The following is a 23,202-nucleotide window of genomic DNA, read 5'->3' as shown; positions in this document are numbered from 1 at the left end:
GAACCGGATAGTAAATCTAAACAGGCTAGGCCTCAGTGTTGACAGTGTTGAAAATAATGGTAACTAGTCTGCCCCTATTTCAGGTTTGTTTTTGTCAGACCCCCCTCCACACACTGTGTGCTGGTTCACAGAAAGAGTAGGTCATCTTTCTATGGCAGATTCAGCAACCGAGGGAGCTGACTTAAATCCTGCCTAACTTGTGCCCACTGTCAAAATGTGTACATCCGCGATTGCAGTCCGAGAGATATACTTCACTTGAGACGATCTTTGGCACCCGGTACTTGTCACCGCGATGCATTATGGTCCAGTCCAGTTTGCTTGTTTCCTCACATCATGCTCGCAAGGAAACGTGTGTTTGCGGAGTACCATACGGCTTTATGTGTTGATTTAGGACAGTCTGTGCTTAGCAGCAGGTAACTGGTTTGTGTTACCAGTGTCTTCGTTTATTGTCACTGGGATTTTAGATGGATTATTACTAACAGCGCAAGCTGTCCCTGACACTAGCAACTAGCATAACATGCTCAATGAAAACACTGTGAGGAAAGTTAGAAAGTAGCCGAACTAAGGTAACATGTGACCAGCATTACATGAAGTTATATTGACCAGTATTTGTTGATACTGTTAATTCTTGACTGTCTCGTCTCACAGACAAACTGGAGGGCACCGCGAGACTATTTACGCACTTACAAGTTTTTACACACCTGTATTCCCTCGTTTTTCTTATGGAGACCAGAGCTTGTCTCCCTTTCCTCCACCACAGTTCCCTGCTGTTTTTTGTGTTCTAATTTCCTTGCTGCAGCGGTGAGCAGTGCCAGTATGGCAGTCTGTGTAAGGGCTATACGTTGTGGTGGTGTGGAGCTGAAACTACACAGAGTGCTCCTGACTGGCTGCATGAACTGTGCTAGAATGTATCTGCCATATGGTGAGATCTTTTATCCAAAGCGTCTTTTCAGTTATGTCAGTAATTTTTCCTCAAGACTTGGCGGGACTCGAGCCCTCATCCTTTTTAGGGCTCGTTCAAGGCTCTATCCACTCAAATACAACTTGACACCTGGAAGTAGAACACTGGGATTGTACGGCAGGATCTACAGTGATGTTGGTGCTAATGCACCGTGCAGTCAGACTCCGCCTGTGTCTGGATGTCAGCCCAGGAGACCTCAGCCTGCTGCAGTGAGGAGGGAGAACCTGCTGCAACGAGGTCCAACATGCCCCGGTACGGATGAGAGCTAGTCATATAGCCATTGACAGGTTTGTTCCTTAACTGTACAGTGACCCAGTAAGTACATATCTTAGTCGTGGCACTTTAATAACCAAACGTGTTTGTTTATGACATGTGTCATTGTAATAAATCTGTGATAAGTCTCAGAAATTCGGTATCATTCAGGCTCTAGTCTACATACTTTAGCTGTCAACCAGAATAACTTAACTGCAGAAGGACATTAGAAAAAGAGAGACCAGTTACAGTACAACACCGACCTAATGTTAACCCTTTTCATGTTAAATGACTGTGCACATCAACAGTACAATAAAATTGTATCAAAGCTGAACCCAGATAAGTGTATTGAAATGCAAAGATGCTAAATGGAGAGCTGGAGAATTAAATTTTTCTGGTTAGATATGCATCAAATATTTAACTGCATGATTGTTTTTTTTCCAATAACTAAATGTTAATATGCCGAAATACACCACTAAGTGTAGATTTCTTTTAAGTCGTGTCCTATAAAATCCCCTGGGTTAACATCTAAAATTCAGTAACAGTGTTAAGGTCTCAACAATCATCAGGCACAGTATATTTGTCCTTGTGTATATTCTTATTGCTGTAAGTCAAAGAAGAACAACAAATAGAATGTTTTCCAGACTTCAAACCCTGTAGTTGCAGCTGAGGAAGGAGTTTTGACTTGACTTCAGAGCACATGTTATTACACACATTTTCTTTCATGTATGCTTTAACTTTGTCTTTTCCCTGAACAGTGCTGTTTGTCCGCCACAGAATGACAGATGCCCCTGTTTCCAGTGTGCCTCTAGCTTTTGTTGTGGTAAGAGATGAAACAAGGGCAGTTAGCTGTAACCTTTTAGTGGTTATTGGACAGTAATTACTACTAGTTAGCTGTCGGTGTTAGATGTAACCCAGATGCCCAGTGCCATACATTTTATATTGTAATACATTAGAGCTGTTGTTTAAATAACTGTAACTGCAAGAGGTGGTTCATAGATTTCTTGTTTGTTTATTTTAAAGATGATGTTTGACCAGGAGGGCAATGTTACATCGTTTGGTAAGTGTTGGATAAAAATCTCATTGGTCTTTCATTGACTTGCCTGCTGTCTCTTATTTGATGAGCAAAATCAAGGTTGTCAGTGAGACTGATGACTGATTATCTCCTTTATCCTGTGATGTCACCACTCTCACCAGGGGCCAGGTATAACTCTCAGTATATCCCCAGAGTACATGTTTTAATCTTAGCCATGCACAGTAGGACATATAGTCTAGATTGTGAATATTTGCACAGATGGTGTGTTTTATTGCATTTATTCATTAAAGGCCTTTCATTTTTTATTTGAATAGTATTTTCAACACTCCCCATCCATACAGAGGCTAAAACCAACAGTGACTTGCCTTTACTCATGGTTAATGTCTGTGGGTCTCTAACCTGGATTAGGATAGTGATAATCACCTTTATTGGCCAAGTATGTTACCCACAAGGAATTTGTTTCCAGTACAGAACCGATGGCAGCCACCTGCGGTGCCAACTCAACCGACGGCTCTGACCATCGGGGGCAATGGGGGGGTGTTCAGTGTTTTGCCCAAGGACACTTTGACACGTGGACTGCCATCACTGAGTTTTGAACCTTCAACCTTCTGGTTGGAGACGACTGCTCTACCCACTGCACCACTGTCTCCTAGTCCGGTCCTAGTTTATTTGTCTGTGCCATAGACCAACCTTATCCTTTGAAGTCATTAAATAAATTAAAGTTTCAGCTTTATTTTGAGTACCTTTACTTCAGTATATAAAGAGCTGTGTGTGAGCACAGACCTTTATCTAGACATCAAACTCAATAAGTTGCCAAAAATCAACAGTTGTGAACAAGAAAAGACTTCCTGGCCATAATCTTAGAGGAGTCGGCACAAGATGCAAACCCCTGGTAAAACTAAAAAACAAACTAATAGAGCTCTGGAGCAAATTTCTGTGGACTTTTGAAACAAAAGTCAGCCTCTCAAAGTGATGGGAATTAAAAGGAGCAGCTCAAAACCCAAAGAACACGACCTCACAACAAGCCAGAGCTAAAGGTGTCTTCAGTGAACGCCTGGGAGAGCATCACCAGGGAATGTACAAAGACTTCAGGCAGTCACTGATTACACTTACCACCCCCTAATGGTTCTTGATGGCTAGATGCTTTTGGAGATAATTCAGATTTCTCACATTTTATCTTCCATTTACATATCCACTGCCACCACCAGAGTAGTGATTCCCTTACATCACTGCAGAACAGGTTTTGTCCATATACCGTTCATACTCTGCTCCTCTTACCAATGTGATTATTTTTCCCCTCTAGAGAAGAAGAAAACGGAGCTTTGCCAGGAGCTGGGTCTTCAGGCCAGAGACCTTCGCTTTCAGCACAGTACCAGCCTCACTGCTAGAAACAACTGCATTATTATACGAATGGAGGTATGCTCTTGCTCTCAGCAGTTTGCTGTTTATTGCGTATATACCGTATTCAGTAGACAGTTAACATCTTATTTCGCTTTTTCTTCCACACATATGGGGTAGGAAAAAGCCAGTCCTCAGTCTTTGTTTCTGTTTTCTCTCTTTTTGCCCCTTTCTTTAGTTGTCTTGTCTCATATGTATTATTTACTTCCTGCACAGTCCGTGTTGTTTCATGTTTCTCAATAGTCACTTGTCTTCTCTGTGCAGTGGTTCACGTTTAAACTGAAGTAAAGAAATGCTTTAGGCAAATCCTTCTACTTTATTAGCCTGCTAAGTGGTGAAGATGCACAAATACAGAGCAGTGCCTGTACATTACACAAAGCACTGAAAGCTTCACTCACGTCAGCTGTATGGGGATGCTGCCCGAGACCTAAGATGCTGAATCTGATTGGCTTTTCGGGGTATTTAACTGTGGCTTTAGAAAATGGACAGCTTCAAGTGGATCAGTGTGCTTGATTTCACAACAGTTTTTTGTTGATCCAATCTTTTATTGCAAATATTTACCCATCAGAGCTGACCAGTGGAGCTGTAGTCTTCTCTGCATGCATAGTCATAGATACACAGGCACATTCACATGAACATGTGTAATATCCCATAGGAAGCTAAAAAATTTGAATGAAGATGTACAGTACATATTTGGTGTGAGATTACAATATCAGGGATCAGGTTACATGTAGCTTCTGGCCTCCCCCTTGTCTTTCCACAGTCCCTGAAAGCCATTGTGACCCCGCAGTCCCTTCTGGTGCTGGATTTTCGTGGTCTGGGATTGGAGCGCTGGTTGATACTGGAGCTCACCGCTCAGCTAGCATCACAGATGCACTCTCTGCCCTTTGAGTTCAGAGCGCTGGAGGCCATACTGCAGCACAGGGTGAGGCAGATTAGAGAAAAACACTCAGTCTAAGAATTTAAGCATCGTCTAACCCAGATAAAACCTGCCTGTAAACTGAGGACACGCATGAGACTTTGTTCTGAGATAAGGTGAAGATCAATGAAAACGGTATGAAGTATGTCCCCATGACCTGTGTCTGTATGTGTCTTCGTGTATCTGTGTCATTAGGTAAACACTCTACAAACTCGGCTGAATGAAGTTGAACCAACAATACTGGACACACTGGAATCCCTAGTGGATCCTAAAATTCTTTCTGCTGACAGAAGTAAACTACATATACTATTGCAGAACAGCAAGAGGTAAACCACAGAACCATATACACTGACGTAATCTGTAAATGCTCTGGTGAACAGGGCTGGAAATCATCAGGATTCAGAATCAGATTCAGATTTCAGTGTTTATCAAAACGATGGATTAGAGGAACTGACTCAGTTACTTTTTTAGCCATAGCATTTTTTTCAGCATAGCAACACAATGTTTATCTTCTCTCAAAAATCCCTTACAGTTTAACTTTGAAGTCACCATCACCACTTTTCATCCTTGAATCAAGGAATCCCGGAGTTAAACATGATTAATGTTTAACATTTTAACAACAAGCACACCCTATTTACCACCGTGGCAGTGTTAGACCCAAACATGTACATATGTGCATATTTTTTGTGCGTATCTCTTAGTTTCCCTCTTGTCTCTTGTGCTTCTGACAGTTTATCGGAGTTGGAGACGGACATAAAAGTTTTTAAGGACTCTTTGCTGAAGATTTTGGATGAGGACAAGATCATTGAAGAGCTCTGCCTGACCAAGTGGACAGACCCAAGAGTTTTGTGTGTTACACTTGCATTCACATACACTAGATGAATGCTAAAAGCAGCTGTCTAAGAGCTTAATGTCTCCAAAAAGTCAATATTTCATGTTTTCTATATTATATTTTCTTTTTGTTTGCAAAAAGTCAATCACAGACAGAGAAATCAAATACTGTATGTAGGTATATGTAGCATATTCATAATTTTGTGGCAGACATTTGATTTGCTATCAGTTCAAAATCATGTTTCGGGTCTCTTAAAACTAGTATCAACACAATAAAACAGTGTTAAGTATGTCTCCATGACTTGTCTCCAAGAACATTTAGGGTTAAAACAAGCAGTAGCACAAATGTAAAGGAACTGCAGACACACAGAGGGGAAATTAAAATGTGACCTCAAAGAAACATGAAGCCTAAAGTGCCTTATCCATAAGGCCACAAAGTCCAATGAGAAGTTAAGGTGACATTTACAACCAGTTTGTTATTAATGGCCACATCCAAGTGATTTAATACAATTCAACAATTTTCTTGAGTTTTTTCTGCGTTGTGTCGAAGTCCGTTCCCCTGTCGAGATGTGTTCCCCCCCCATTAAATCTTTCTCATGGTGCCCCCCTCGATGGTTGGGGTTACGATAAGGTTGGAATCAGGTTTAGGCACTAACATACTAAGGAGAAACGCATGTTGACAGGGGAATACAACAATATTAGCTGCTGTTATTTGGTATTTAAAATAGCAGTGTTTTGGTGTAGAGTGATTTTTATAGTCAGGACTTGACCTTTGTAAAACAACAACTTAATGTGAGGACTTCCTCTGCCACTGTCTATGAGGATATTATGGGCAATGGTGACAGACTGCGTCAGATTTTCAGTGTTTGGAAGAGAATGTGTGTGCATGCGTATATATGTTTGTGTGTCTATGACATCACACATTTCCTAAACCAGTATTTATATATATGAATATATGTCTTGGTGTCTGTCTGTACCTTTCTAGTGAGGAGAGCAGTCTGGGTATTGACCATGCTGAGGAGATGGAACTATTATTGGAGAATTACTATATGCAGGTACTGTTACTTATTTAAAAAAAATAAATAAATTAACAGTTGGATGGAAAAATGTTTTGTTTGTTTGTTTGTTTGTTTGTTTTCGGATTGATTTGAAATAATTAAACTCCTGCTCAACAATAAATGTCTTTACCTTTACTGTATTTTGACATTTTTAATATGCTGAACTGAAGTGCACTGATCACACTGAATTACAGCAGGAAGGTGATGTTCAGACGAGACTATATATTGATACCTGACCAAGCCTTTTACCTTTTTTGTATTTATGTAAACACTTACGTACTAGCAGCTTTATTTTGCTGTTAAACTTTAAATATCATCGATAGGTAATGCACAGTGCCTTCGATGCTGATGGCTAAGTGTTCATACAGTGACTGTGCACTGTTTCTTGCAGGCTGAGGAGCTGGCGAACAAGGCCAGAGAGCTGAAAGGGCTGATCGATGACTCTGAGAGTGTCATCTTCATCAATCTGGATAGGTACACACGTATACAGGGGTTATACAGTATGTATACACACAACATGTACTGGACTTGTGTTGTGATTATAAGGCCTATAAGTGGAGCTGCAATTTTAAAATTGAACATTAAGACCAATGTAATGAAGTGACTTAGTTTGAAACTGTTTTGGTGATACCGAAACATAAAATGTGTGTAGTTGTTTGTTTCTCCGACTCTAAAAAATAATTTCACAGAAATAGATCAGGTTGACCCAAAAGAGGCATGTTTTGTGTACGCTCTTTTATTCTAGCCATCGCAACGTGATGATGCGTCTGAATCTGCAGCTGACGATGGGTTCCTTCTCCCTTACCTTATTCGGTCTGATAGGGGTGGCTTTTGGGATGAATCTGACATCGTGCTTCGAAGAAGTAAGAGGCCTTCCTGCTAAAGTATACGATTTTGTATTTACCGGTGAAAGGATTTTCCTGGTTGTCAGTTTTAGACTATGGTATGGATTGTTAGTTTTATAAGATGAGCAGCTTACAGTCTAAATTTCTAATTGCCATTCATAATTACTCTTGACATTTTTCAGAAAATGATTCATCTAAATAATCTAAATGTGTGTTATAATGTTCTCCTGTGTGTATTTGTCTTTTGTGTAACCATTCATGTTGCTCAGTGTGTCTTTACAGTATATGCACACTGTACCTTCCGTATATTCATGCTCACATGTTTTTTTTGTCTGTCTGTTTGTGTCTGTCACCAGGACCCTCGTGCTTTCTGGCTGGTAACAGGCTTCATGTTCTTGGGCAGCGGGCTCATATGGAGACGACTGCTGTCATTTCTGGGCCGACATTTAGAGCCTTCGATACCCACACTAGTAATAAACACACATACAAACACTAAAATCTACACTGGCCTCTCACCATTTTGGGGTTTTCAGTAGCTAGCTGGTGGCGTTTTCCTGTACAGCTCAGCGTGTACAATATGGCACCTCCATATGGTCGCTCTGAATGTGTATGTTCTGAGGCCACTCCTCCTTTTTTATACAAATTACTGATCAATTTCACTTAGTAATGGCAGATGAATGAGTGCAATGTCTCCTGTTTGTGATACAGATCCCTCCGGTTTGGAAGAGAAGTTTGAAAGCCTCGGACATCAAGGCTGGGGTCAGATGAACTTCTGCCTCTGCTCTATAAAATGCTACAGACCTCCTCAGACTCTGCAGCTTTAAAGACAAACACTTTATTAACTTGGACCTTCTCTACGGAGGCCACTCCTGTTTATTTTTAGCTTCTTTTTTTTTCTTTTTCTTTTTTTTTATTCTACCGGGCCTACAGCAAATGTTGGGACTGGATCCAACTGTCTGAAGACTCCAAAGCATTCTGTGTACTTCTGGGTCCCCATCATTATTTTCCTCACACCATGTTTTGGTTATTTCAGATGCCAGATTAGATGTATATCTAATCATAATGTAGAGTATTTTCATATCTGTGGATAAAACATGCTATTGCTTCAACATCGCTAGTTTTATGGACATACGCCTTGGCAAGAGGCAGCACTAGAACCAAAGTTCTATGATGACCACTTTATATGCAGTTGTACCTTCCCTCATTTCATAGGTGAGAAAAGTGTGTTAAAATGATGAAAGTAAAGTCTATTTATCACGGAATATAAGTTAGAATTTACTGTCTTTGTTAAGCGGAGTAGTTACAGTGTTCCGACTTTTCTAAATAGACCCTTTTCACAGCAGACATTTTTACTTGCACAGGTGGAAATAATGTAAATGCAGGATCATTTTCAGTAAGTGTCTACTAAGCCATGCATCACATCAGAACACTGGAACCAGCTTTTCTGAATGGATTGAAGCTGTCAATACTGTTATCAGTTCTTCTTGCTTCATTTTCAGGTGTCAAAAACTCTTAGAAAAGTTTCCACACTGTTTATAATTTCTGACAGTCCCAGCCAAATCTTTCACATTTTGATTTTTCTTTCCCTGTATTATATTCAGTGCCTATAAAAAAAATATTCATCATAAGAAATGTTTTTTTTTTTTCAAGCACATTGAATCACAGCAGATGTAGTTCAGCTTTTCTAACAATGAACAACCCAAAAAGATTAATGTCTAAGTGAAAACAAATCGGTACAAACAAAGTCCAAATATAGATTTTAGGCATCTGCCTATTTCAGGTCAGTCAAGGTGTCTTTAGCAGGATGGCAGCAATTGCAGCTGAGTTATAAAGTGTCAAAACTGAATCCTAATTACATCCACCGAAAAGGTTGTTAAAATAAACTTCCAGATTATTAGTGTTTACAAAACGGTTTCAAAGTAATGTGGCATTTCCTCATCTTAGCCAAATTTAACCTGATATGTATTCATGTTCTAGCGGCTAATTTCTGTCCATAGTCACCGAACTGCCTTGATGGATGCAATGAAGTTAGCATGTGATGGCATAAACAGCAAAGCACAATGACATTTCCTTGATATGCCACAGTGGGACTTCAAATTTTGTAAATCATGCAGTTTATGCATTTGTAAATGTAGAATGTGTCTATACTTTCAACCACAAAAGTGCTTACAACAGAAAGGGAATTTTCTTTATGGTCAGTACTTGTGATATAAAGAAAACACATTTAGTTTTAAATAGTTTTTCATTTATGCCTCTGCTGGCAGTAACTGTGGCAGGAGGTGTTATATTTTTGGGTTGTCCATCCACATGTCCAACTGGCCCATTGGGAATTTGTTCAGGTTTGGCACAAGCGTCAACTTGGACTCAAGGATGAACCAAACAGTCTATGGGATGAACTGATTAGATTTTGGTGGTCCAAGGTCATGGTCACAGTGCCCTCATGTCCATCCCGTTACCCTGGGTTTGACTGGTTGGTGGAGTTATACAACCACAAAGTAGTGATTCTAGATTGTTCATATGACCTTCATGGGTTAGGTGAAAGTCTGATGTCCTTTGTGTTGTAGGCTACTTTACTGTCATAACCATTGCACTGCACCAGAGGGAGTCATTATATCTACAGTTTAAACTGCAGTTCACTTGATGATGCTTCTCTACACACTGTATTGCATAAAATACAGTGGTCAGTCCCTATCTCAAGTACAAAGCAAGTACATTAAAACCAGCATTACTGTATAATGTTCAGTGAATTTTATATTATTATGTTTATATTATTGTTTATAAGCCTACTATTGAGCTACTGCATTACAGTTACTGTGTAAAACAGACACTTCATATTGTCAACTTGTGCACTTAATTCAGCTGCACCTAATGTTTCATATCAACCTGCTTCATGTATTTAAATGTACTCAGTTAATTCCTTCAAAGTGGTCTTTAGGGAATTTAGTAATCTTTTTAGTGAAGGTCGAATCTGGTAAGTTACCGCTTAACCACAGATAATGTGGCCTAGTGGAGTAAAAGTCGTCTACAATGTTTTGCTTATAATACATCCATGGAAACGCTGAGAGTCATTAAGGTAAACCCTTATAAGACCGCAGATCCTGATAGATCCTTCTTGATCCACCCTGGACACGCCCCCCGCTGGGTACGTTCTCCTTGAGTGAACGTCACGACGTGCTGACGTAACCGTGTAGCCACGCTGCGGTCCAAACAACTTTTCTCGAGGAGTTCCACATCACATCGCGTCTAGGAGACGTACGTCCAAGTGTCGAGATTTAGTTGTACAAAGTATCAGCAAACAGCAGTGAAAACGTGACGAGGAATTCGCTGAACGACATCACTTTTCCTTTCAGTGTATACAGTCAATCTATTTTCTCATTAAATCTGTATTTTTCCTCACAACTGACGTTTCTTTTTGGACGTTAAGATGCGGAGTCTGTGGCTGTTTTTCCTCGTCGGGCTGGCGACTGGTTTTATCAGCGAAAAAGTAAGTAGCTTTTAATTTTTTGTTTTTTATTTATTGTTTGTGGCTTTTTGGACCACTTGACACGATTGGAAATCCCGAGTGTTATTTGACATAGTATCGTTGGCTTTGTGTTTTCATTTTCACATAAAGACGTTGATTATCCGTTTAGATATGTTAAAAACGTTTCATTTTGTTTTGTTCCTTCAGTTTGTGTTTTTTTCCCATGGAGTCTCCCCATTAAGCTAATGGGAAATTGGTTTAAACAGGCTGCCCTGTAGGCTATGTCATGTTCTGTCCTTTTTGTTCTGTATGTGTATTTTGTTAACATATTTTCCTTATTTGCACTCGGACGTTTTATGTGAAGTATACGCTAAAAATGATAAACACGAAGCAAAGCCTATCTGTTTTTTTAATGACGGGCAAATGTTATCTTCCAGGAAGCAACTGGATTTACATAAGAGATGTGTTATTTGGCGGACAAATCCATGATTTACTTATAATTTAGCAACAGACTGTGTATTCAAGTTCAGGCGACCAGTTAATGTCAAGTTCACACAGGGCCAAAGTCTGTTCAGCCTCCAGCTCAACAAACCTACAGACCTGGCCTGGATTTCTCACCCACACTAGTTTTAAAATGTCAGTATTTGCAAAATGAAAATCAGAGTTGGAACATAGTGAGCACTTGACCAGGATAAAAACACTAGGAATGACAAAATCCTCCTGCTTAACCTGACAGATCCGTTTTTTTCTGAGACTAGACAGTCTCTTACTGTTTCCCCTTCCCTATGTGTGTTGTAAAGCTGAAAAACACCTAGAATTGACAGGCAAAACCATGAATGCAACAAAGTATCCTGGCTGCATGAGTTATTGACTGTACAAGTTCCAAAATGAGAGCAAGAGAACTTTGACACCTCTGCAGAAATGTATGATATTTATCATTTGTGGGCTGTGTCTTGTGAAAGGGAGGGAGCTAAAACCTGAGTCTGTTTGTAGCAGGATCACATTTTGGGTTTATACTGAATTGTGGACATGGAAGGAAGAAGTATAGTTTGTCATTTCTTTCTCAGTTAATGACCCAAGAGTGATGATATGATATGCCATATAACCCATGTAATCACTTTTTTACTGCTAAACTTTGTATCATCTTGTAATGTGTTTCTTTCTCTGACCTCCTTTCTTTCCTTTACTTCATACCACTAATACAGACTCCAGTCCTAAATTGCTGGGTGTGATGGGTCACATGTGCATTCTCTTTCTCTGGGCGCAGCTCAGGTGGTTGTAGAACTCATAGCTAGTTAGCCGGTGAACTTTTGACAGTTTGTGTGCCATAGTTGTCATTGTCTGGGTCCCACTGAGCTAGTCCAGGCACGCATGTAACTGTGTGGGATACATACAGTCTGATCAGCCAGAGAAGGCATGTAACTGTGTGGGATACATACAGTCTTTGATCAGCCAGAGAAGGCAAGAGGAAGAGGCTGACATTCGCTCTCATTATTACTCATGATTGTTTTTATGGTGCTTCTGAAACAAATTTCCAAAACACCCACATGACAAAAAGGTCAGTTAATTACATTTTTTTTTTAAAAGAAGCGATTAAATGATAATCTAGAAATGACCCAACAGTAGTTTGACTTCTGAAGGTGTGGCGAGTTGAACAGTGTGCTCTACCTCACATTTCATGCTCTCTCACTTAGTCACAGCATATTAGTCACACCACTGTTCTGTACTGCATATGAAGGTAACACTGTATACATGCCACCGTTGCTTTAACATTCTTGTGACTTTGTTGGTTGTATGTTGTATTTTCAAACCACTGACAAATGTTTATACCTAAACATAGGAAGAGTATTAAAACCAGGGCAACAGAGGAAAATACCAATGAGGTGAGGAGACATGCTAAATATTTTGCACTTTGCTCCAGCTCAGGGTGTATTACCTTTTTCCAAATAGTTTGAACGGTGACCTAGTTTGTGTTCAGCAGACTCAATTGAAAATGAAACGCATCTCAGTACTAGTTTGTGTTCAGCAGACTCAATTGACAATGAAGTGCATCTCAGTTTAGAGCTTTATAATATCTTGTATGTGTAAAAAACGTAAACAGTGTTATTTTCTGGCTATTAGTATCACACTTTAGAATTTAGAGAAAGTGTCTTTCTGTACAATCTTACCAAACTCTGTCCAGACCTGCAGTACAATATCAATTTACCTTGAATTGACTTCTGTTCCTTTTATTGTCAAGTAATGTTGCCTTTGTGAAGCCTTGAGAGTAATGTGTAATTGCCGTTGAACAAGTGAACAGATATATCTGATGTAGTGTGGTGAAACATTTTATGAGTCATAGCCTTGATCAAACATACACCCCCAAACACCAGTGTGCTGTTGCTATCTACCTGGTGCTGACAGGTCTTCTTTGTGCTTTTGGCTGCTACACAGCTTTACTCTTGATCCAGCTGTGCTTTCATTGACTTCCAACTCACTGGGGAAATATTTTAGCCCAGCAGACAAAAATATAGATTTGTTGATTACAAGATTGATTTGTGCGCCCTCTCAGCACACTCGCACTCTGCCTGTTGCATGTGTTTCCAGAAACCTGTCTTCACAGTGACAAAACACTAGCTACATATGGTCTCTGTGTGTGTGTTCGCCTTGTACATGCGTATGTTTTGCAGATGTGTGTCTGCTCTGAGTGACTGAGTTAAGTCTTAAGTAAACCCAAATGCTCAGCATCTTCATGGCAGAGAGACAGAAAATGATTTTGCCTTTTTCATTCATTCATTATGAGGAGTCAACATCAGTTTGAGAGCTTGTGCAGATATTTGCCATATATTATTATTAGAAAATATCCACATAAATACGAAAAGATTTCAACCATACAGCCTAGCCTTCTTTCGATGTATATGAGAGTGAGATTGGTGTGTTTCACATGTGGTGTGTTTAGAAACACATCAGTTCATCATCACAGTGGGATTAGTTGTTGTCGCCATTAAAGGGGAATCCTGCTTAGTTTTATTATGTACATGATGTGTTTCCTGCCCTGGAACAGTTCAGTCAATATTGGCGTGAACCGCTTTCACCCCCACACCATCTAATTTAGGCAGATAGAAAAACCAGAAATTTGATGGACATTTGCATATCTGCAGCAGTTCTAGTGTGTGTGTCCCCCAGTGTGTTTTGTTGTCACAAGCATCTGCATTTGTAACTCCTAATGTGAGAACCCCATCTGCTGTTTTCGTCAGCCTTGGCATCATGAGACTTCGCTGTCTTTTTGAAAATGATAGTTAATGATTTTTTTGTTTGGCCTGTTTCACCACAGGGTGAACATCTGGTTTGTTACCTCCACCAAGGAGGTTATGTTTTTACTGCCATTTGTTGGTTTATTCATTGCACAACTCAAAAACCTATGAATGGATTTCAATGACATGTATTGGAGATGGGTATGGCCCACAGAGCAATCGTTATATTTTGGTGGTGATCCCGGCTCATCATCCTGATCCACAGATTTTTTTTTAATGGCATTATGGGGAAACTGAGCTGCCTTGGGAGAGGATTGCACTCTGAGTGCTGTCTAGTTTCCTCCTTATTTCTTGCCATATTGCTCACTGTTACATTTTCAGTAAACTCAGAGGAACCCAGATATCCCAGACACTGGATGAAAATTTAGCTAAAAAAGATGTCCTGAGTCTTGATCTATAACATCGGATAAGTCAGAGAATGAAAGGCACTTTTAGATGAAGTGTTTTTTGGTCTATAGTTACGGAATAAATATACATATCAGGATTTATGTGCAAAGAGTTACCTTGTTTGGCTTTGTTTGTTGCCTTTTTACATTTTTTCCTCCAGGTGACCAAAGGTATACTGCCAAAGCCAAATGAAATGCCCTTACTTTCCTCAAGTGCAAATATTTATCACACTACAAGTCCCTTGTATCCGAACAACTCTCTTCAGCACCTGTTTTACAAGATATTATACAGTACTGTCCCTGTCTCTCTCCATCCCTTTCTTTCTCCAGTCTACCCTCTCTCTCTCCCTCTGGCAGCACCTGGGCTAGTGGAAGCATAGTATGCATACCAGACATACTTCAGGACTCAGTGGGCCATATTCATCTAAGTGTGTATGCCTGGTAGTACTCACATTGTGAGGATTCGGCCTTCCTTGATGCTGGTCCTCACCATGTGAATCATTGAATTTTAAGGTGAAGGCTTAGTGTAATGTTGGGTTAGGTTAAGGTTAAACAAGTAGTGGGCATGTTTAAGGTTAGGGAAAGTTTTAAAGGAATAAATGTACTGTAAATCAGTGTTGAGTCCCCATGAGGAGTGAAAACGTGTGTGTGTGTGTGTGTGTGTGTGTGTGTGTGTGTGTGTGTGTGTGTGTGTGCGTGTGTGTCCTTGTGGCTTTACTATTAACATCTGCTGAACTATTCCTGTCTCATCATGTTACTTTCTTTGATGCATGTGTCTTCCTAGACCGCCTGAGACATTTGGTTTATTACCTTGCGTCTTAAGTTATCATGGCTTGGTTTATTCAGCTTCAGACATCAGTCATATTTCAACAAGCTGATGAATAACTTTCTTTTTTATTTTTAAATACCTTGTGTCTTTGAATTTTTTTATTGATCAGACTAGACTTAAATAGTGAGACAAGTAGGGTTTTGGTTTTCATCACACTCCTTTGTGTAGTGTTTGGGTTGGTGGGACCATGAGAGACCCCCTCCCCAGTGTGTGTATCCACTTGTCTGTTGTCTTTTGCAGCTGTCGCTTTTCTCTCACATGCACACACACACTTAGAACCCTGCTGTTTGGCTCTGTGAAGCATCATAAATTACCACCACAGCACATGAAATAAACAGGCAACTCTGACAACACTACATGCTACACTATACACTACGATTAAACTCGCAGACACCAGTAAACACTCTGGAACAGAGGTATTGTCTTATCCAGTACTGTATTGACGTTCATATTTTCAGTTAGTGGAAGGACCTTTGCAAGTGTGAACGTAGGAGAGTTGTGTATCTAAGTCTCTCTCTCTCTCTCTCTCCTTTTTTGTCTTTGTTAGTATTTCTCTCCTGTTTGCAACAAATGAATAACAAATGTCTAACTTTTCTTTCTTGCAGATCCTTGTCTCCTCTCAGACATCCTTTCCCATGTCAGATGACATGTACCTAGAGGGCCATACATCAGGTGGCGTCCCCATAGATGATGAAGATGGCCAAGATGACGACTCTGACTCTGGATCTGGATCTGGAGACTTTGGTAAGGAGACCATTGTCTCTAGAACTATCATTGTTTTGTTTCTTTTTTTTTCTAATTCTGTAACTTTTGTTGATTAAAATTTAACAGTTTTAGAAAATATATAAGTGTAGGGGTCACAAATACATAGTTATTTATGTTGAGTAAAATTAACACTTACCAAAATCACCTTAGGGCAACATTGATCTTAGCCCAGAGTCTTACAGTGGGACTGAGATCATCGTAGTCTTTTCTATGAAGTTGCTGTAAATAATGTGCAGGCATAACATAGGATTCGGCCATCAACAAGTCATATTTTACATACAAAAAGTTTTTCTCATCTCGTGGGGTGTTTTTCTAATCTGTTGTCTGTCCACTCAGTCACACATATCAGACTACTGAGTAATATATGTACTGTAGACTAGACACAGAAGCACTCACTGTTTGTCCTGAGGTTGTGTGGAATTAACCAGGTGAGATTTTTATGAGAAACCTATAGATGTTTATTGTGAATGACTCACCTTTACACCCACAGTGAATAGCATGCTGGAACATTGGCTGTGATCACAATGTAAGCTGAAATGCAGTTAGCTAAATTCCAGTAATTCAGAAAACTGACAGATTGTTTTCCTCCTCTATGTAAAAGAATGTAGTTAATTAAAACTCCCAGAGCACAGTTTTAACATATCTCAGTGGAGAATTTTGATTCTCCACACTGCAGGTAGATAGTTAGAGACAAAGCTGGTTGAAAAGAAAATCTCTCTGAGGTGTCAGAATTTGTAGTGAGTGCTTGATCTCTCTCGGCTTTCGCTGACCTCTCAGATGAAGAGATACTCAGGAGGTCCTCCAACATCACATTCCTTGAAGACATGGTTCCAGTTCAACCACAGACCACACCAGGCTCACCTTACAACCCACCAACCACTGCAGCCGACAGACAGGATCAAACAACCATAGTGAAGACAACGCCATACCTCGTCCCTGATGGGGACAATGGGAATGAGGAGGTAGACCATTACTTTTTCCATTTATTCAAATTGTTAACTCAAAGGTAGAACATCTTCCAGAACTGGATCTGTGGACAAACTGCTGTTATGCAGCAGATTCTTTAAAAGGTTCAGACAAACAATGTAATTTCATGATTTATAAATTTGTATCCACCGTCTACATAACTCAGAGACCTTGCAAGTCTACAATTATTGTATAAATTTTGACTTATTATAGTGAATTTTATCAAGTTAGTTCTGATTTTTGCCATTTGTAACCATAAAACTGTAACAACTAAGAGCTTTAACAATGTCTTTTCAGCATCCACCTCTTAATCTAAATGGTGGTTTTAAAAGTATTTAAAATCACATTATACCACATGTGCTGTTTTTTTTGTTTGTTTTGTTTTTCAGCTCGACTGTATTATTGACTGCTTCATACATATACATATTCTTTTAGATGCTGGATATTGGCCCGACAGCTGACTTATTCACAGAGAGTACCACCCTCAGCTCCACCAGTGCCACCAGTGTAACCAAAGAGTCTGATGAGGACAACAGTCTGGAGAGGTGGAATGTCTCGACACCCAAGGATAGTGGAGATGAAAGTTTGACCAAAGAGCCTGATAATGAAATTGTACTCAAAGATGACCGAGGTGGCAGACTGTATAACATGGACTCTCCTGAAGAGGTGACCTCTGAGAATATATGGGAGAGGACCGAGGTCCTGGCAGGTGAGGATGAATTTCCTTTTGGACTATCAGGATTTAGACTAATCACCTTTGGAATTTAGGCTTCATAAACTGATCTTATTGCTAAAACTGTGTTATAAAATATATATTTTAACGTTAAGGGTCCTTTTTAATATTTTTTGCCATTTAGTCTAGGTTATAATATTGTCAAACATGAACGTGGATCATTGTTAAAATTAGTGATGGGCCACATTTTTTCAGTTCAATCCAATTCTGATACACAGTTGCTGATTCTGAAGAGCTCATTCATTGCAATAAAACAATCAGCACTAATAAACAAAATATTAAATATAAGTAATGATGGATAAGCGCAACCACTATATGGTCAGAGACCAAGGAGACCCACATCTCCAAAGTATTGCACATTATCAAATCTCCGCTTTTGGGCTAGAAATAAACGAAGCTTTGGTTTGGAAAGGCCCTGCGATGGATTGCCGACCTGTCCAGGGTGTACCCTGCCTTCGCCCGATTGCCGGCCGGGATTGGCTCCGGCCCCACCCGTGACCCCGCTCAGGGATTAAGCGGTAGAAAATGAATGAATGAATGAATGGTTTGGAAAGATTTCACATTTACCATTTAAAATGTAGCCAAAATTAGGACACTAATAATGTATTATTATCTGTCTCACCTGTTGTTGTATTGAAGGTCCGGTAAAGTGGCAGCTGGGGATCACCCTCGACGCCGCTCACATCTGAGGCCCAAATATCAAATGTGAAGCTCATGACTTTAACATACCGTATTCTAACTGTGCCGCTAGCTGTGATGGCACTCGGTTGTATAGTTTGGGTGTTGCAGTCTTTGAAATATATTTTCTGGACAGCAGATTACACCTGACTGCAAAATCCGCCATTTTCCACTACAGATAGTGGTTGGTCATTGAGTATAATGACACTGAGGAACTTCTCTGTAATCCCAGTAGCCTTTTGGTTGTCTGCTGGAAGTTTACGTATTTGCAGGTGCTTGATTAAAATAGCTGTATTGTATGACACAACTGTACTACCACCCCTCAGCACACTGGCTTTACACCCATTACAAGTAGCTGTCTTGCTTTTCAGCATTTCCAGACTAAAATATCTCCAAGCAAACAACATTTTAGAAATGCCAATAGCTAATGCTGTTTGCTCATTTGGTTACAGACTGAAGTTTCTGTGGGTTTATGGTAAGATGTGGAATGAAATCTGGATCTGTGACGTGTCTCATGCTACGTTATGTTAGGTTACAGTGGGCTCATGTCCAGTGGGTTTATGGTAAGATGTGGAATGAAATCTGGATCTGTGACGTGTCTCATGCTACGTTATGTTAGGTTACAGTGGGCTCATGAGTGAATGACATGAATATTGAGCCCGATAGCGATATAGAATCACATCGGTCCCATCTCCACTTAAAAATATGTAACACTTAGATATTCCTTTGTGTTCTCTGCAGCAGTGATAGCATGCGGAGTGTTTGGATTCCTCTCTGCTGTTTTCCTCCTGATCCTCCTCACCTACCGCATGAAGAAGAAGGATGAAGGGAGCTATGCCCTGGGAGACACCAAACTTTCCACAACAGCCTATCACAAAGCACCTACCAAGGAGTTCTATGCCTGAACTGACCAATGTTGACTTAACTGGACTCCGTCACCTGTCAATCAGGACTGAGAACAGATCTGGAAACAGCTGAAGATGATTCTTCTTGTTGAAGTTTGAAGTCATGCACCTGTGTTGTTCTTCAGTGCTCTTTAATTTCTTTTTTTCCTTCATCTTTCCTACATTCCTCATTTGCCATCCTTTCTCCATGTAATGCTCAGTTTTTGTGATGAAGAGGTCATAAGAGAACAAATAAGACTGTTAAAATACATTATCATTCTGTGCTACACTTAAGAGCTAGACATTAAATACACAGCCTAAATTTTAAGAAAGGAATCTTTGATATATTATCTAGGAGAGCAGTTCACTTCAGAGCATTGGTAACACTGTGGCTTTAAAGCCATATGACGTCTTTAAGATGAACCACATTGGGCTGAACCTGCTTCTGTGTTACAGACAAATTGATTGTCCCATTAAGCAGAGCTAAAGCTGAACTGTCCCAGCTCAGGGAAACAACATGAGGAAGTAAATAAATGAATAGCCTTGGTGTGCTTTGAATGCTGTTAAATGATACTGTACCAGAAATGGGATTAGTATCACTAAGAACCTTCAAATGTTGATTGCTTTATCCCTTTATTTGAGGTCAAATTTGCTCTGTTTGCTGCATTATATTTCATTTTCTGTATGCTTTGAATTGATTTTTTTTTTCATTGTTTTGAAAAATGAATATATTTATTCATATGCTGCCCAGTATTGGAATGAGAGATTTTGTTACTTTGCAGGTACAGTACCAGTCCAGAGTTTGGGCACAGTCCCATTGCATGGTGGTTAAGGCTGTCCACACTTTTTGACTTGTTGTTTTCCCACAGGTGTTTGACACTTAAAAGAACTGACCAAATATAAATGTGCATTTTTTGACCTTTGGACAATTATCCATAGTAGCTTTTCTATGTGTTTTCTTGTTTAGAGATTATAGTAGTTTCCATAAGCCATTTTAAACCAGGACTTCTGTCTTTTCATTGTATTCATACTGTGGTTGAAGTCCCTCATCGTTGCATCTCTGCAACATTAATAATATTTACAAAGCTGTTGTATTTGGTAAATGGGTGCAGCGAGCAAGTGGAACAGCATTGCTAAGGTAGAGCCAAGGTTAACGGCTATAATTCAGAAACTGCGGGAGTGACCTGTGTTGTGTAATGAAAGCCAAAGTGCATTCCTTTCTTGCTGTCAGCTGCCTAAAGCTGTCATGGCATGGTTTGAAGTTAAAGGGACAGGGACAGTTTCTTGGAGTTCTGTAGCAAGGTTGGAAAGGTAAATTGCAGTTAGTTACTGAGATGAGACTTTATTGGTTACAGTGCTACTCTGAGTGTGAGCATGTCAGGTTTGAAATGCATTTCCTAATTCTCAGCCTATACCTCAGCAAACCAAAGGACTATGGGTTTTTTTAGACTTACAACAGCTTAACGACAAGATGTTGTTCCCTTTGATAGTGCAGCATTTTTCTTGTGCACACCCAGTCTAATATATACTGTATTTCAGCAAACCTATTGGGAATCTGCCCTTTGTATAGACTGATGAATTATAACCAGCTACCTACTGCTTATTCTGTATCCATAAAGAATGCTTTTCACATCAGCTTCTTATTGAAATGAGAAAGTTGTCTTGAACCACTATTGGTGTCCAGTGAAATGTTTGTTTAAAACCATCTTTGGTTAAGACTGGGATTAGTGGTTGATACAAGTGGGGTTGAGTGGTTAAACTATGAGTAGACCTACCCACTATCTACACATTCTCTTCAAAATTACAGTGATTTCACCATTTTATTTCTGTTGCTTTTCATATAGGATTGTAATAGTGTTTTTTGTTAGTTTTACTTTGAAGTGTCAAAGGCCCCTGCCTGTTGCATTATAGTCTGGGCCTGTTAACAGTTTGAGTTCTTTCATAAGGCAAACTAATTTTGTGTAAGTTTGTGTGTGAGGTTTTATTTATCAGATACTTCGTAGCATTTACATGATATAATTTCCTTTACCATAATAAAACTAACAGTTCTAGGCTAAGGGCAAACTACTATGACTGAAATAAAGAAGAACCTGATCACTTACCCACTGTGACTTGCCACTGACAGCATGACATCTGTTGGGCACTTGAATCTTCACTGTGTCACAATTCATCATCTAGATTTATTGCAACATTAGTGTCATGTTTTGACCTTTAAGCTGTACTGAACCACATCTAATAGTTTTGGAGTAGAGTCTGTGTGTGTAGGAATAGCTGCCATCTCTGTTGGTATCAGCAACACATAGAGGGTTACAACATTTGGGTACCTGTTGGCAATCCAGCAGGTGATAACACACAATAACCTCTCTTCTAGCATCTCTGTATGTTTATAAGGTTTGTTGATTTTACTATAATTTTTATGTATTAATTTATATTTGCTTAGAATATAGTCCAGTATAATATTTCAATGATACATTGGGATTGTACAGTATTTACTCATAATTTATGCCTCTTTGTGCCTTCTGCTCAGTCTAAATTTTTATTTTTATTTTTTTACAATCTGGTTCAATTCATTTTCCTTTCATTTAATCTAGTCTTTTTAAACATACTTTCTAATATGAATGCATTTAATATATATTAGACTATGAAGATCTTTGTAAATATGTAAATTTTCATTTTCACCAAAATTGAGTATGAATTGACTGAAGCCTTGATTTAACAAACTACTCAGTGGTGAGGCTCAACGGAAAATACCAATGCAACATATGCGCATGAGGCAGTCTAGAAAGAATTCTGTATTTCATGAGGATCCGTACTTAATAAAAGATGTGGCTTTAATGCAGTGCTGAAACGGACTGTCATTTTTTTGGCTTGGGGAATTGATCTGAATGTAAGAGAATACTGTACATTCCTTCTTTGCTCTCATACTGCACAGAATAGATGTATTCATTCTGCAGCATGCATGTTAATGTGCAGCTACCTCTGTCCCTCTCACTTTCTACTCTTTTATTGACTTTTTTTCTTTCATTTGCACTTTCTGTGTGCCCATTAGCCATTAATAATTTGGTTACACTTTTGTTTATGGTCTGTTAAGTGTGAAAAAAGGCAAAACCAAGATTTTTAAAAGACTGTATCAGAAGCCCGATCCTTAGGAAAGTCCTTTAATCATTCTGCATGAATTCATTGCGTGTGTAGATGAAAGCTCTCGTTGGAAACTTAACAGTTTGTGATGAGCTGTTGGAGATGACGTATTACATGTTTCCACACTGAAATTTCACCTGCAGGTAAAAGCATTCAGTTATAGTTTTTGTTCCACTTGTTTGCACAGTAGTGCCAAAAACCATTTCCTACTGACCTCAAGAAAGATCATTTTACAGATGTAGGAGCCAGAAAAAAAGATTTCAAACCATGGTGTTAAACCAACCCAGCATGTGACTAGAGCCAAATGGTCAGATGTTTTCCAAAAAACAGTGATGCAGAGAAGAAAACACAAATGGCAGAGGAAACAAGGAGGAAAGATGCAGGTGAAAAAAGGCAAGCAAGACACTGGATACCATCATGTAAAAGCAAATGGCTGAAAGTAAACAGCAGTTATACTTGTGTGTAATATAGTACATAGTAATAATAAAAATATCAGTAAGTAAACATTATTCTCACTGTTCTTGCAGGATGAGTCATTTACGCTGCATGTCAATGACTGCAGAAGAACAGAGCATTAGAGGAGGATGTGTGTGTGTGTGTGTGTGTGTGTGTGTGTGCGTTTTCAACAGTGTGGACAACATTCCTAATACTGTACATCATTTTGGCAGCTAAGATTGTTTTCAAGAAGATGTGGACATGTAAGAAAAAACACATTAATCAAAAGTATCTCATCAAGCTCTTTCATTTTGTTTCTATGTTGGAGATAA

At 39.4% G+C, this 23,202-nt stretch overlaps 2 protein-coding genes across 3 annotated transcripts; both read left to right on the top strand.

Moving 5' to 3' along the window:
• Window positions 1-314: 314 nt before the first annotated feature.
• mrs2 (magnesium transporter MRS2) lies at window positions 315-8,158 on the top strand. The gene is made up of 13 exons (XM_020608473.1): window positions 315-566; window positions 649-1,213; window positions 1,972-2,036; window positions 2,237-2,273; window positions 3,553-3,665; window positions 4,411-4,572; window positions 4,762-4,892; window positions 5,298-5,414; window positions 6,383-6,452; window positions 6,847-6,929; window positions 7,201-7,318; window positions 7,657-7,770; window positions 8,009-8,158. The coding sequence occupies exons 2-13, from the start codon at window positions 817-819 to the stop codon at window positions 8,066-8,068; spliced, it is 1,467 nt and encodes a 488-aa protein (XP_020464129.1). The 5' UTR covers window positions 315-566; window positions 649-816; the 3' UTR covers window positions 8,069-8,158.
• Window positions 8,159-10,477: 2,319 nt separating this feature from the next.
• Window positions 10,478-22,145, top strand: LOC109964889 (syndecan-2-like). 2 transcript variants are annotated; one of them, XM_020608486.1, is made up of 5 exons: window positions 10,478-10,784; window positions 15,877-16,015; window positions 16,814-16,998; window positions 17,438-17,711; window positions 19,158-22,145. In XM_020608486.1, the coding sequence occupies exons 1-5, from the start codon at window positions 10,725-10,727 to the stop codon at window positions 19,316-19,318; spliced, it is 819 nt and encodes a 272-aa protein (XP_020464142.1). In that variant the 5' UTR covers window positions 10,478-10,724; the 3' UTR covers window positions 19,319-22,145. The 2 variants fall into 2 exon arrangements, with proteins under 2 accessions (XP_020464142.1, XP_020464141.1); XM_020608485.1 differs by having other exon boundaries at window positions 10,484-10,784; window positions 19,155-22,145.
• The last annotated feature ends 1,057 nt before the right edge of the window (window positions 22,146-23,202 follow it).

The sequence above is a fragment of the Monopterus albus genome, unplaced genomic scaffold, assembly GCF_001952655.1.
Source record: "Monopterus albus unplaced genomic scaffold, M_albus_1.0 scaffold93.1, whole genome shotgun sequence".
NCBI lineage: Eukaryota > Metazoa > Chordata > Actinopteri > Synbranchiformes > Synbranchidae > Monopterus > Monopterus albus.
Note: the sequence above shows the minus strand (reverse complement) of the source record. Positions and strands in the feature narration are given on the sequence as shown.

What these genes read in the sequence shown, in the direction of transcription:
- mrs2 (XM_020608473.1), top strand. Translation starts at nt 817, where the DNA reads ATGGCAGTCTGTGTAAGGGCTATACGTTGTGGTGGTGTGGAGCTGAAA. An exon ending in GCATTATTATACGAATGGAG is followed by an intron (nt 3,666 to 4,410) that starts GTATGCTCTTGC and finishes GTCTTTCCACAG; the next exon opens with TCCCTGAAAGCCATTGTGAC. An exon ending in CTATTGCAGAACAGCAAGAG is followed by an intron (nt 4,893 to 5,297) that starts GTAAACCACAGA and finishes TGCTTCTGACAG; the next exon opens with TTTATCGGAGTTGGAGACGG.
- LOC109964889 (XM_020608485.1), top strand. Translation starts at nt 10,725, where the DNA reads ATGCGGAGTCTGTGGCTGTTTTTCCTCGTCGGGCTGGCGACTGGTTTT. An exon ending in CTGGTTTTATCAGCGAAAAA is followed by an intron (nt 10,785 to 15,876) that starts GTAAGTAGCTTT and finishes TCTTTCTTGCAG; the next exon opens with ATCCTTGTCTCCTCTCAGAC. An exon ending in GAGGACCGAGGTCCTGGCAG is followed by an intron (nt 17,712 to 19,154) that starts GTGAGGATGAAT and finishes TGTTCTCTGCAG; the next exon opens with CAGTGATAGCATGCGGAGTG.